This window comes from Rhincodon typus, chromosome 16 (genome assembly GCF_021869965.1).
Source record: "Rhincodon typus isolate 14 chromosome 16, sRhiTyp1.1, whole genome shotgun sequence".
Lineage (NCBI taxonomy): Eukaryota > Metazoa > Chordata > Chondrichthyes > Orectolobiformes > Rhincodontidae > Rhincodon > Rhincodon typus.
Window position 1 is genome coordinate 35,672,950 of NC_063347.1, and position 14,039 is coordinate 35,686,988.

Consider the following 14,039-nt stretch of genomic DNA (forward strand, 5'->3'; position numbering starts at 1 on the left):
GTGTTTTACTTAGTATACATGGTGGATATTGACCTGATTTTGCTATCAGTTTTTGTATGAAGAAGCACATAATAAGAATGGATAATTCTTAAAAACATATTATCAGATTTTTCTAACTAAAAAACTCAAAAAACGACCATATCTTCATTTAACCAACTGCAAAGTATCTATAAAAAACCCATCCTTTTTATTGGCCTCCAGGATCATTTCAAATGATAAGAATGAAGGATTTAGATTTCTTAAATTAAAAAGAAATCCTACCCTGGCAGCTGTTGGAATATATATTCAATTAATAAATCTGAAATTAAAAGCTAATATCAGTTTTGGTGACCATAAAATCATTATCGATTATCATAAAAACCCATCGAGTCCACTAATGTCCTTTAGGGAAGGAATCCTGAAATCATTACCTGGTCTGTTCTACGTGTTACTACAGAACCGTAGCAACATGGTTGAGTGTTAAATCCCCTCTGAAATGACATTGCGAGTCATTTACTTGTATTTAATCATTACAAATCCAAAAAGCAATGAATCTGTATGGAGCACAAAGAATCAGCTTGGCACTGGAAATGGCAATGGCAAATCAAGCCTTGTCAACCCTGCAAAGTTCTGCTTACCAGCATTTGGAGGATAGTTCTGAAATTGACTGGGCTTTCTCTTCACCAAGTAACAGCCTGATCTTGTCATGCTCACCGAATCGTACCTTAGAAACAATATTCCAATCACCATCATCACCTTCCCTGAATATGTCCTGTCTCACTGAAAGGAGGTTGACTCAGGAGTGCTCAACATTGTCTCCAGACCTTATTGTGGCAGGTCAACATGAGCAAACATCCTGCCTATTACCACCCTCTGCACACCTCAATCATCACATCGCCAATTAATCAGTACTCCTCCATATTGAACACAACTGGCAGAAGCACAGAGAGTAGCAAAGGTACAAAATGTACTCTGTTGACCATTTTAATATACATCATCAAGCATGGCTCTGTAGACATATTACTGACTGAACTAGCTCAATCGTACAGGAACGCAATATCCCCATCATCAGACATGGAGGACCCAGCACACTAATACAACAGACTAGGCTGAAGTATTGGCAGCCATCTTCAGCCAGAAGTGCTGAGTAGCTAATTCATCCTGTCACTCCTTCTCAGGCCCCCAGCATCACAGCTGTCTGTCTTCAACCAGTTTGATTCAAACCAGGTGATATCAAGAAATGGCAACGCACTGGATACAATAAAGGCTATGGGCCCTGACAACATACTGGCAACAGCCCTGAAGACTTGTGCCCCAGAACTAACTGTGCCCGTAGTCAAGCTGTTTCACTAAAGGACCTTCTATGTGAATGTGGAAAATTGCCCAGCTTTGTTCTGTACACAAAAGGCAGGCCAAATCCAACTCAGTCAAAGACCACCCAATCAGTTTACTCTCGATTATCGGTAAAATGATTTTTAAAGTTATTGAGAAATGTGCTATCAAGCAGCACTCACTTAGCAAAAACCTGCTCGCTGACAGTTAGTTTGAATTCTGACAAAATACACTCAGCTGCTTATCTTATTACCATCTTGGTACAAACGTGGAGAAAAGAGCTGAACACAAGAAGTGTGATGAGAGTAACTGCCCTTGATACTAAGGCAGCATTTGACTGAATGTGACGTCAAGAAGCCCCAGCAAAACTGGGGTCAATGGAATCAGGGGAAACATGTCATTGGTTGTAATCACACCTATCACTAAGAAAGATGTTTGTGATGTTGGATGTCAGTCATCTAGCTCCAGGACATCACCACAGGAATCCCTCAGGTGAGTATCCTAGGCCTTAATGTTCATCAATGTCCTTCCCTCCATCAGGTCAGAAATGGGATGTTCACTGATGTTTGAAAATTATTTGGGATTATTCATGATCAACTGATGCTGAAACAGTCCTTGCCTTATGCAGCAAGACCTTGACAACATTCAGGCTTGAGCTGGCAAGTGGCAACTAACGTTTATGCCAAAAAATGCTGGCAATGACCTTCCTCAAAAGAGGAAAGAATAAAATTATCTCCCCTCTCAGCATTCAATGGTATTGGCATTGCTGAATCCTGCATTATCAATATTCCAAAGGTTGCCATTAATCTGAAACTGAACTGGTTCAAATATATAAACACTGTGGCTACAGCAGCAAGGTAGAGGCTGGGAGTCCCATTGTGAGTAACTCACCTCCAGTCTCTGCAATTCATGTCCACCAACTGCAAGGCACAAGTCAGGAGTATGGTGGAATACTCCACTTGCCTGAATGAGTACAGCTCCAATATCACACAAGGAGTTCAACACCATTCAGCTCAAAGCAGCCCACTTGGTTGGCACACCATCCTTCACTGACCAATGGTAGCTGCAGTGTATAGCGTCTACAAGATCCACTGAGGCAACTGCATGAAGGTCCTTTGAGGGCACCGGCCAAACTTATGATCTACCATCTGGACAGACCAGGGTAGCATATGTATGGAAGCATCACCTGTAGTTTCACCTCCAAGCCCCACATTATAATGACTCACCGTTGCTTCACTGTCACTGGGCCAACATTGTGAAACTCATTCCCTACCAGCCCTATTAGTGCACCTGCAGCCCAAGGACTGCAACAGTTCAAGAAGGTAGTTCATCACCGTCAGTGTCATCTTTGTCCCGTGAATGAATAAAAGAAATCTACATGATCTTAATCAATCAGTTAGCAACTGAGATGAGATCAGACACCAAGAGCTTTGGAAACTCCTCAGATGGCTCTAACAAGATCAAAATTGCTTCACGTAAAAACAAAATTCAAATCTGGTATTAATTTCTCACTCTATATAGTTTCCTATAACCCAAACTCTAAATTAGCTTCATACAGTCTCCAATCTGACTTTCTTGATTGACCTGGTCCTAGTTTTATGCTGACAATTAATACGTATGTTCAATGTACCTTATTTTCAGAAATATTTCATTAACAAAAGGGAGGAATAGAATTCATTTTGTACTGTTGAAATAGTTGTTATTCGTGTTGTTAACATCCTTGGCTGCCTTCTAGTTCTAACTGGAACTATACTGCCTAATTTTTGAGGGACTGTTCATCTGCTTCTTTGCTGTCAATCTTCATCTGAGAGCTACTGTATGTTTCTCAGGACTAGGGTTACACCTCAACAAACATTGGTTGTGAACCAAACATTGCTGGTCATTCTAAGAACCAGTTCCAAATCAGTTCCTAGAACAAAGATTTTCTTTGCACTACCAGAGTTTATTTCCCGTAACTGAGACTTCAAATTCAAATCTTCATGCAGTTGTTAATTTTAACTCTGTGACATATGCTGATGTTGAGATTACGACATCTAAGCCAGAGTATTACAATTATTGCAAAATAAGCATCAGTGTCACAGCTTAATAAAACTTGGAAGACCTACCACTCCACAGTGTAATATATACATCAATCCAAACATCTTTCATCACTTATCATGAGGGATTAAAAGAATTGGAACTTTTACAACAAATTTTACAATGCTTAATCAGAACTTCTCCATGAGCTTATGAAAAGTTCAATACGACAAGAAGTTAGCTGGCTTTAATTTCATGCTCTTTTGTAGGTATTCTGCCACTAAATTGGAACAACATCACTAGCTTTCAGATGCAAAATCCTTATTAGATTCTTGTGCAGTTACAACTTTTCTCCAGAAAATGATTAGTTCAGAATAAATGTGTGCAACAGAGTATTAAGTGGATGCAGTCCAAAATGTTACAGGGAAAGGAAAAGAACATACATTTACAAAGGGCTTCAATAATTACACAACTATTAAAATTTAAACAATCAATTTAATTAATTATAAATTGAAAATAATCTGACAATTTTAACCAATTTAATCACATACCAAAAATTACAAAAATAAAACAAAAATGCCTTGTTCATGGCAAAAGTAGAATAGTGTTTTCATTATCTAACTGAATGTAATTAAAAATATACGCATTTAATTCAATTGTTTATTAAACACTTACTCTTAAGCTCTGGCTATGGTTCCTACTGTTGCAAATCTTATTAAGCCAAAGTGTCATTACCCAAATGTAATTTTTGATCTAAAGAAATCAAATGCTTAAAGTATCTTAAGATAAAATATGAAAACTTCTCATTATGTCAATGTTCTATCCTTTGTGTTCCACTTTCTGCTGTTTGTGGCTATATGCTGTATGCTGCCATCACATATGTGCTTAAAGGTTGTTAACATACCTGAGTTGCCGCAAATATTTGTGGCCTCCCTTGTCGCTTGAGTCTTCAGTGCATCTTGTTTATACACAAGATGTGGTTTATTGTGCTCTTCATCATACTCTTCCCCATTGGGCAGAACAAGAGGTTCAACAAAATACTCTCCATCATTAGACCTGAAGGTGCCAAGCTGTGAAAGAACATTGAAAAATATTTATTAAACCAACTGCAGCTATCCCCCATTTAGCATTCCTAGCATGTTCCTAAAAAGCTGCGTGATAAGTGAAAACATGCTCAACGAAAATTGTGTTGTCTGAATAAAGTACATAATAAGGGTGGTTATGTTCCTGATTTGTAACTTTTGCATTAAAAATCAATTTATTGCATTGAATTTATCTGGTGAAACATCCAGTTCATTAAGTTTGTTACTATTGACTACCTACTTACTATTCTCTCTACATACCTCCTGCTCACAACATCCCACCTTCTGCTCAAATACTGATTTTGTTTCAAACAAAACACAGAAGTTCCAAAGAAGTGTCATACTGGACAAGAAATATTAACTCTGTTTCTCTTTCCACAGAAGGTGCCTTTCTTTTCTCCCCCACACTGAAATATATAACTTCACATTTATCTTCATTTTACAACATTTGCCATGTGTTTCCACCAAGACTCAACTTGTCTACATTGCTCTGAAGTCTGCCTGCATCCTCCTCAGGACTTTCAATCCTACCTTGTTTTGTGTCATCAACAAACTTGGTAATATTGCATTTAGTTCCCTCATTAAAGTCATTTATCTAAATCATGAATAGCTGGGGCCCAAGCAATGATTCCTATGGTTTGCCACTACCTGCCACGCAGAAGGAAGACACATTTATCCCACCCTGTTTCCAGTCTGTCAAGTAATTCTTGATCCGTAACCCCATTCCCATGTGCTTTAATTTTGTCCACTAGGCTCTTATTTGTGCACTTATCAAAAGCCTTCTGGAAATCCAATATATACTTCCACTGGTTCTCCCTTATCTACTCCATTAGTTACATCTTCAAAATTACTCTCGCAGGTAAGCATGATATGCCTTTCATTAACCCATGGGAAATTTGTCTAATTCCGTTAATGCTTTCAAAGCGTTGTGTTATCATGTCTTTTACAATATCCTTTTGCATTTTTCACACTGCTGATATTACGCCAACCAGTCTGTAATTCTCTGCTTTCTTTCCCTTTTTAACTACTGGGTTACATTAGCTACCCTCTAATCTGTGGAAACTGCTCCAGAGTCTACAGAATTTTGGAAGCTAATCACCATTGTTTCCAAAATGTCAAGGACTACTTCCTTTAATCTGCACTTCAGAGTGCTATAGGGCATTGGGGATTTGTCACCCTTTAACTCTATGAATTTCTCTAGCACTGTTTTTTAGTAACACCAATTTTCTTCAATTCACAATTTTCACTAGACCCTTGGTTGTCTAACATTGCTCGGAAATTACTTGAGTCCTCTTTTATGAAGACAGAACTAAAATGTGTTTTCAATTTTTCAGTCTTCTTTCGTTCCTTGTTATAATTTCCCCTATTTCTGACTGCAAGGAATTTATATTTGCCTCCGCTAATCATGTCATCACATATGTATAGAAACTTTTACAATCAGTTTTGATGTTCCCTGCAGGTTGACTCTCATATTCTATTTTCTCCCTCTTGATCAATCCTTTCCTCTGCTTTTGCTGAATTCTAAATTGTTCTCAGTTATCAGACTTGCTGTTGTTTTCTGGCATTCGAGATTTTTTTTAACTTCCCAATCAAATCTCTTAAACTTCTCTGCACAAAGAAGAACAACTCTAGCTTCTCCAGTTGCCTCACATAACTGACACTGTTTTAAGACTTTGTCATACTTTTTGAGTGTGGTGGCCAGAACTTAACACAATATTCCGACTGAGATTCTTCTCATTCTCCCTATCAAAATCAATCACTTTGTTGGGCCTCAGCCCTCCAACCCTGCTCCACTAATCAATATGATCATGGCTGATCATCCAACTCAGCACCATGTTCCTGCTTTCTCCCTATACCCTTTATCAATTTAGCCCCAAGAATTATATCTCTAACTCCTTCTTGAAAATATTCAATGTTTGGCCTCAACCACTTTTAGAATTTTCTAGGTTTCTATGAGATTCCCCATCATTCTTTTAAACTCCATTAACCTCTTCAGTCTCTCTTCACATGTCAGTCCTGCCATCCCAGGAATCAGTCTGGTAAACAGTAAGACCATGAGACACAGTAACAAAAGTAGGCCTTTCAACCCATCCAGCTTGCTGTGCCATTCAATGAGATCATGGCTGATCTGATAATCCTCAACTTCATTTCCCTGCCTTTTCATCAAAACCCTTGGTTCCCTCACTGATGAAAAATCTGTCTACCTCAGCTTTGAATATACTAATTGACCCAGCCAGAATAGTTCTCTGTGGTAAAGAATTCCACACATTCACAGGCCTGAGAGAAGAAATTCCTCCTGACCTCTGTCTTAAACCCTTATTTTGTGATTATGCCCTCTAGTTCTAGACTTTCCAACAAGGGTAAAGAAACTTTCCACATCTACTCTGTCAAGTCCTCTAAGAATATTATATCTTTTGCACTCTCTCCATAGCCAGAGCATTCTTTCTCAGATAAGGAGACAAAAACTGCACACAATATCTCAGGTGTGGTCTCACCAAGACCCTGTACAACTGCAGCTAGAAATCCCTTCTCCTTTACTCAAATCCTCTCACTACGAGGACCAAGATACCAGTTGTCTCCTTCACCAACTGCTCTACCTGCTGGTTTACTATCAGCGTCTGGTATACAAGGACACCCAGGTTTCATTGTACCTTCTCCTTTCACAATCTATCATTATCCAGATAATAATCTGCCAAACTATTTCTGCATGAAAAATGAATAATCTCATATTTATCCACACATACCTCATCTGCCCAACCATCTGACCACTCACTCAACTTGTCCAAAGCACAGAAGCATCTCTGTATTGTCGTCACAGCTCATCCTCCCACCAGACTGTGTGTCATCTCTGTATCATCCTCACAGCTCATCGTCCCACCAGGCAGTATGCCATCTGCAAACTTAGAGAGTTTACTTTTAGCTCCCTCATCTAAATAATTAATACATATTGTGAATAGCTGGAGACCAAGCAATGATCCCTGTGGTACCCCACTAGTCACTGACTGTCACTCAGAAAAAGACCCATTTATTCCTACCCTTTGTTTCCTTTATCCGTGTCAGTCCACTCCCACTATCCCATGCACTCTAATTTTATATGCTGATCTCTTATGTAGGACCTTATCAAAAGCCTTCTGAAAGCCCAAGTAAATCACATCCACTGGCTCCACTTTATCAACCTACTAGTTACATCCTTGAAAAGTTCCAACAGTTTCCCATAAATCCATACTGACTGTCTCCAAAAAAAAAGAAACAAAACAAATTGTTGAAACAGCAATTCCGTAGGCACTGTTCCCTCGAGGACACCTTGGTTCACTCCTCCTCCACTCCCAACATTGCCCCACACCCCCACAGCACATTCCCATGCAATCGCAGAAAGTCTAACATTTACTTCATCTGTCCTCACCATCCAAAACCCCAGTCATACCTTTCAGGTGAAGCAATGATTTACCTGCACTTCATTCAATCCAGTCTATTGTATTCACTGTTCACAGTGTGGTCTCCTATACAGTGGGAAGACAAAATGTAGACTGGGCAATCACTTTGCTGAGCACATATATGCTGTTTGCAAGGTGATGCCTAGCTTCCAGTTGACTGCCACCTCAACCCACCACCATGTTCCCTGGCCAACATCTCTGTCTCAGGCTTGCTGCAGTGCTTCAGCAAAGCTCAATGTAAGCTGGAAGAACAGATTCTCATTTTCAACTTGGGGATCTTGCAGCCTTCAGGGCTCACAATTGAGTTGAATAATTGTAGGGCCTGAGCACTTTCTCCCATGTCTTTACCCCAATCCCCACACACTAGGCTTTGCCATCATAAGGACTGCTACCACAAACTACCCATTGTCAGTTACTAATGGTCCCTATCATCAGCTGTTGATTCTCCCGGGCTGACCCTTACCCATTCCTTTGTCTGCCCAATCGGTCTTCTCTCTTTCTTGACTCCATCTCAACCTATTGTTTACTCGCCCCTCACTCCCTTCCATCTTCAGTATACACACCATTCTTTTCCTGGCTACCAACAGTTCTGAAGAAGGGTCACTGGACCCCAGAACTTTAATTCTGATTTGTCTCCACAGATGCTGCAGACCTGCTGAGCATTTCCAGCAATTTCTGACTCTCTGTAAACCCATTTTCCAAGTGCTCTGCCTACTACATTTCCCTGCTACCAATGTCAGGCTAACTTGTCTATAATTCCTGTTTCTCTCTACCTCCTTCTATTTTCCACACTTCTCTGCATTACATTACATCTGCTGTGGGTCTGCCCATTTCATGAGTTCTGCATCCTCCTGAGGCCTGTTACTATCCTGTTCATTGTTTATGATGTTTTCAAGTTTCGTATCATCTATAGATCTTGAAATGATACCCTTGTATACCCAAGTTGAGGTTATTAATTTTTTAAATTTTAATTTATAAAATACCTACAGTGTGGAAACAGACCCTTCAGCCCAACAAGTCCACACCGACCCTCAGAGCATCCTACCCAGACCCATCCTCCTATAACCCATCTAATCTACACATCCCTGAACACTACCGGCAATTTAGCATGGCCAATCCACCTAGCCTGCACATCTTTGGACTGTGGGAGGAAACCGGAGCACCCAGAGGATACCCACGCAGACACAGGGAGAGACTGAGTAGACTGGGATTATACTCATTGGGATTCAGAAGAATGAGGGGAGATCTTATAGAAACATATAAGATTATGAAGGGAATAGATAAGGTGGAGGCAGGGAGGTTGTTTCCGCTAGCAGGTGAAACTAGGACTAGAGGGCATCACCTCAAAATAAAGGGAAGCAGATGTAGGACTGAGGTCAGGAGGAACTTCACCCAAAGGGTTGTGAATCTGTGGAATTCCCTGCCCAGTGAAGCCGTTGAAGCTAAATCGCTGAATGTTTTTAAGGCAAGGCTAGATAAATTTTTGAACAGTAATGGAATTAAGAGTTATGGTGAGTGGGCGGGTAAGTGGAGCTGAGTCTCAGAAAGATCAGCCATGATCTTATTAAATGGCGGGGCAGGCTCAAGGGGCCAGATGGCCTACTCCTGCTCCTAGTTCTTAATGTGCAAACTCCACATGGACAGTTACCCAAGGGTGGAATCGAACCTAGGTCCATGACACTGTGAGGTAGCAGTGCTAACCACTGAGCCACCACACAACCCAATAGATAACAAAATAGCAGTGCTCAAACCCCACAAAACAACACTATATCATTCAGACTGTCAAAACAACTATTCATTGTTACACTCTGCCTTTTATTCCCTTAACCAATTTGGTACTTACGTTGCTTTGCCTTTTGATTAAATGCTCCCCTTTAATTTTGTTAACGGGTAAATGATGAGGTTATTTTGCAAATTCCTTTCAGAAACCCACATATTACAAACACACTACTCTCATCAATTCTCTCTGATACTTCAAAGAATGTAAGTTCATCAAAAATGATTTAACCTTAACAAATCCAAGCTAACTTTCATTTATTAATCTATACTTTGTTACGGATCATTGTTTCTATAAAACTTTTTTTGCCACCTGAACGGCCCTAGTAGCTGAGTTTATCTCTTTCCCCCTCTTTAAATAGGGATGTAAGATTTCCAATCCTCCAAACTCTTGGTACCACTGGAGCTAAGGAGAATTGGTAGGCAATACTCAGAGCCTCCATAAATTCAACCCTTTCTTTCTTCAATAACCTAGAATGCAGGCCAATCAGATGGACTAAATTTCAAATGAGTACTGACATCTTTTAAAGTACTTTATCTTTTCTGTTTTTATTGTCAGCATCACTTTACTGCTACACCCACTTCTCCACTGAAAGCAGAGTCTACGTACTCACATACCTAATGCTCTCTTACCCCCACATTGGAGCCACTCTTTCTGTGACTATCCATTTACAGTTTATAAAGACTTTTGTGCTCCTTTCATATAAGTCATTAATTTACTGCCTCATGGTCCTTTTCATTTGTTTTCTGTGATCTCCTCTGTGTTTCCAGGTTACACTTCATCAGCCTGATAGCATGAAGTGTTTTTTCCTATAAAGCTGCTCGCCCAGCAAAGATGGGAAATAAGGCACTGCTCCAGGTTCCTTTGGCCATGTGACAGTGCAGTTTTTGAAGTTGGTTACCATCTACACCCTATGAGCACACTTTCAGCACAACCCAAACATTATCATGGTGAAGGTGTTAATCATTTGGAGTGTGGGCTGGAAGTATGTTGATTAGATATATTATCATGCCAGTCAGCACCCATGGCTGCTTTTACACCAGTTTTGCCATTTCCAACATCAGCCCATCAAGTAAACTTGGAGGGATCTTCAATTATTTTCAGACAAATTGCGAATGAATATGTGTCAGCTCGGTATGAGATTTTGAAAGCACTTGTTGGTGGAGTTGAAAAGCAGTGTTGCTGCGTGTGGAAAAGACTCTAGTTGTGACTGCAAGGGTTCTGAGTTGACAACCTGCTCCCATATATGGGTGCAGTAGCTACAATTCCTCTTGGGTTGTCGTATGAGAAGAAGATGCAAAGACAGCAAAAAGTATGATGAGCTACATGCAGAGGGAAGAGGATGCTCTCAATCGAGAGCCTTATCCACCTAGCTACGTTTTCTCAGAGCATTTCTCTTGCCTCCTTGTAAACCAAGAACATTGTAGGTGGCTTTTAAGCTTTATTTTAGAGGTGATAACAGAATTCTGATTTCCTACAGCTGGACCTGCAATCTGTGGATGTGCCATCCATGGCTATAAAAGTAACTTTGGCCCTGAATTTCTTTGTTCCACATCTTTGCAGGCTGGAGCAGGCTATATATCTAATATCTCTCATTTTGTAATATATTATTTCAAAGAGGTGACAGATCCTATTTGTGTCAGGAGAGGGGAATTCATGTTGTTCTCCCTGAAAACAGAGAAACGGATAGAGCGTGCACACCTCTCTGCGGTGATAGCAATCTCCCTATGGTACAGGATGCCTTCAAATATTCACTTCATTTTGCAGAAGGTGGTTGAGATATGCCACAAACATAAGAACTTCAACACACCATATGTGGTTGGTGTGTGGTGTACACAGCACATGGTGAGGAATGTCTGCTAGCGTAGCAGCTTTCATGATTCTTTTATTCTGCAGCGATCTGCTGGTTCATCAATCTTATCAACCACAACATCAAACTAGTTCATGATTCCCACTGCTAACTGTCTACGGACACCCAGGTTGCATATGAAAGTCATGCTGCCATGCAAAATATTATGATGCAGGTCTTTGCAGTACAGAAGCAATGCTTCTGTTCAACTACTTGTTGGGACAAGTATTTCAATTTATGGTAGTCTGCTGTATCCCAAAGAGCCTAGCCATCATGAGTGCACAAATCATGTCACCAAGGAATTGATGAGCAACTTGAGGTAAAGGAGATGGACGGAGAAGTGAGGATAGACACATCACTGTGTACATTCCATTTGGGATGTCCATGATTGCCTGATTCAACAAAGCTTCCTTAAGCACGACCCTAAATTCCCATTTCACAACAGTTCCAGAACTCAATTCCACCATAAATTGTCAGAGTTGATCAATCAATCATCAATGATCATTATCCTCAATCATAATGTTGGTTCAAAACAAATATTTCAAACCATCTTTATCCAGCAAATCATCTACCATTCCATTCAAACTTCAACACATCAACCTTGTTTATTTCCAGGTGCTCATCCTGCCAGTTTCTTTTCCTGGCTGAGTACACTGGTTGCCACAGCATGGCGAGTTGAAGGCTGCTGGTTTTCGTTCAGGAAAACTACAAATGGCCTCGCAGAGTGGTTGCAAACACAACTGAGCTTAAATAACCGGCTTTTGACACGACCACATCAGCACAGGCAGAACTCTAGCTTGGCTGGTAGACAGGCAACTGCAGAATCAATAGATGAGTGGCAGTGGCGAAAGGACAAAGAATTCCAAAATTCTGTCATCTGAGGGTAGACAACAAACTCCTCCACTAAGCCATTGGCACTGCCCAAGGACAATTCTTCAGCAATCCTAATAATCTACCGGAGTACAGATTGCTGCACTACTGTGATCACTAATGAAAACACATTTGAACACTGCTATGTACAACCATAACAGCATTAGTCTGAGCCTACAATGCAAAAGGCTGAGAATTCATTATTTCAGTCCAAGCACAATGTTCAGCACCATGAATTACTCTTCAAATATTGAAGCAGTCCATGTCCAAATGCAACAAGATCTTGACAATATCCAGGCTTAGGCTGAAAAGTAGCAAATAACTTTTGAGCCACATAAATGCTAGGCAATGCCTATCTCCAATAACACACAATCTAACCACCGCCCCTTGATGGTGCCAACATCACTGAATCCTCCACTATTAACATCCTGGGGGTTATCTTTGACCAAAAACTGAACTGTACTGGCCATATAAATACAGAGGCTACACAGCATGTCAGAGGCAAGGAATCCTGCAATAAGTAATTCATCTCTCGACTGCCCAAAGCCTGTCCGCCATTTACAAGGCACATGTCAGGAGTATCATGCAATAATCTCCACTTGCCTGGATGGGTGCAGATCCAAAAATATAAAAAACCTGACATCATCCAGGATAAATTAGTCCACTTGACCGGCACCACATCCACAAACATTCACTCTCTCCATCCCCAATGGTGACTAGTAGTAGTGTGTTGATGCACTGCAGATGGTTCAAGATGCACTGCAGAAATTCACCAAGGATCCTTAAACAACATCTTCCAAATATATGACCATTACTATCTAGAAAGACAAGGGCAGCAGATACATGGGAAGACCACCAGTTACAAATTCCCCTCCAAGCAACTCATCATCTTGACTTGGAAATATATCATTGTTCCTTCAGTGTCACTGTGTCAAAATCCTGGAATTTCCTCCCTAATGGCATTGTGAGTCTACCCACAATGAATGGACTATAATGAAGTCAGCCTACCACAACCTTATCAAGGCCAACTAGGAATGATCCATAAATGCTGGCCCAGCCAGTGACACCCACATGCCATGACTGAATAAATGAAAACAAACAGGCACAGTGATGGGTGGAAAACAAGAAATGCTTGCACCACCTGCAGCTTGTAAACCAGATGAAACTTTGGAATGTATGGAATTGGAAAGCAAGAAGCTAGTTTAGTCAAAAACATATCATCATTCTCTCAGGTTTCAGCTCTGCCACTGCCCATTGCTGCACCTATGATTACCAACATTGTCTCCTCCATGGAGTGAGGCATGCAGCCAGGTGCTGCTGCCTCCAGTTATGGGCCATCTTGGCTGCAAGAGAAGGAAAAATGTTTGTGAATGTAATTTTATGCATTTGGCTGATGCGTTTGCCATAATGTGAGCTAAGTGTGAGGTGGGACTAGTGCAAGCCTCACAGTACAAGGTGTCTGAAGGTGAATGTTGGACATGAGTCAGTCGTTGTCTGTGCAGTTCAGTGATAGTTGAGTGAATATGGTATGGTGAATGGAGCTGTGTCTGGGGTAAGTGATTCATTTGTTAAGACATGGCATGCAAAGATACATTCACTGACCATAATCATTCATGTGCAGCTGTTGCACTTTTTATGGTACTGCACCAACGGACCTAGTCCACTGGCATTGACCACAATGGTTATCTGTTCCTTCATGT

General features: G+C 40.7%; 1 protein-coding gene across 3 annotated transcripts in view; it reads right to left on the reverse strand.

Annotated features, from left to right (window-relative positions):
• adamts9 (ADAM metallopeptidase with thrombospondin type 1 motif, 9) overlaps nucleotides 1–14,039 on the reverse strand; it is a 189,246-nt gene that overhangs the window by 167,295 nt on the left and 7,912 nt on the right. For all 3 annotated transcript variants that reach the window (XM_048606233.1, XM_048606234.1, XM_048606232.1), the window contains exon 3: nucleotides 4,232–4,397. In XM_048606233.1, the coding sequence (XP_048462190.1) occupies nucleotides 4,232–4,397 (166 nt within the window). The remainder of the gene's footprint in view (nucleotides 1–4,231; nucleotides 4,398–14,039) is intronic.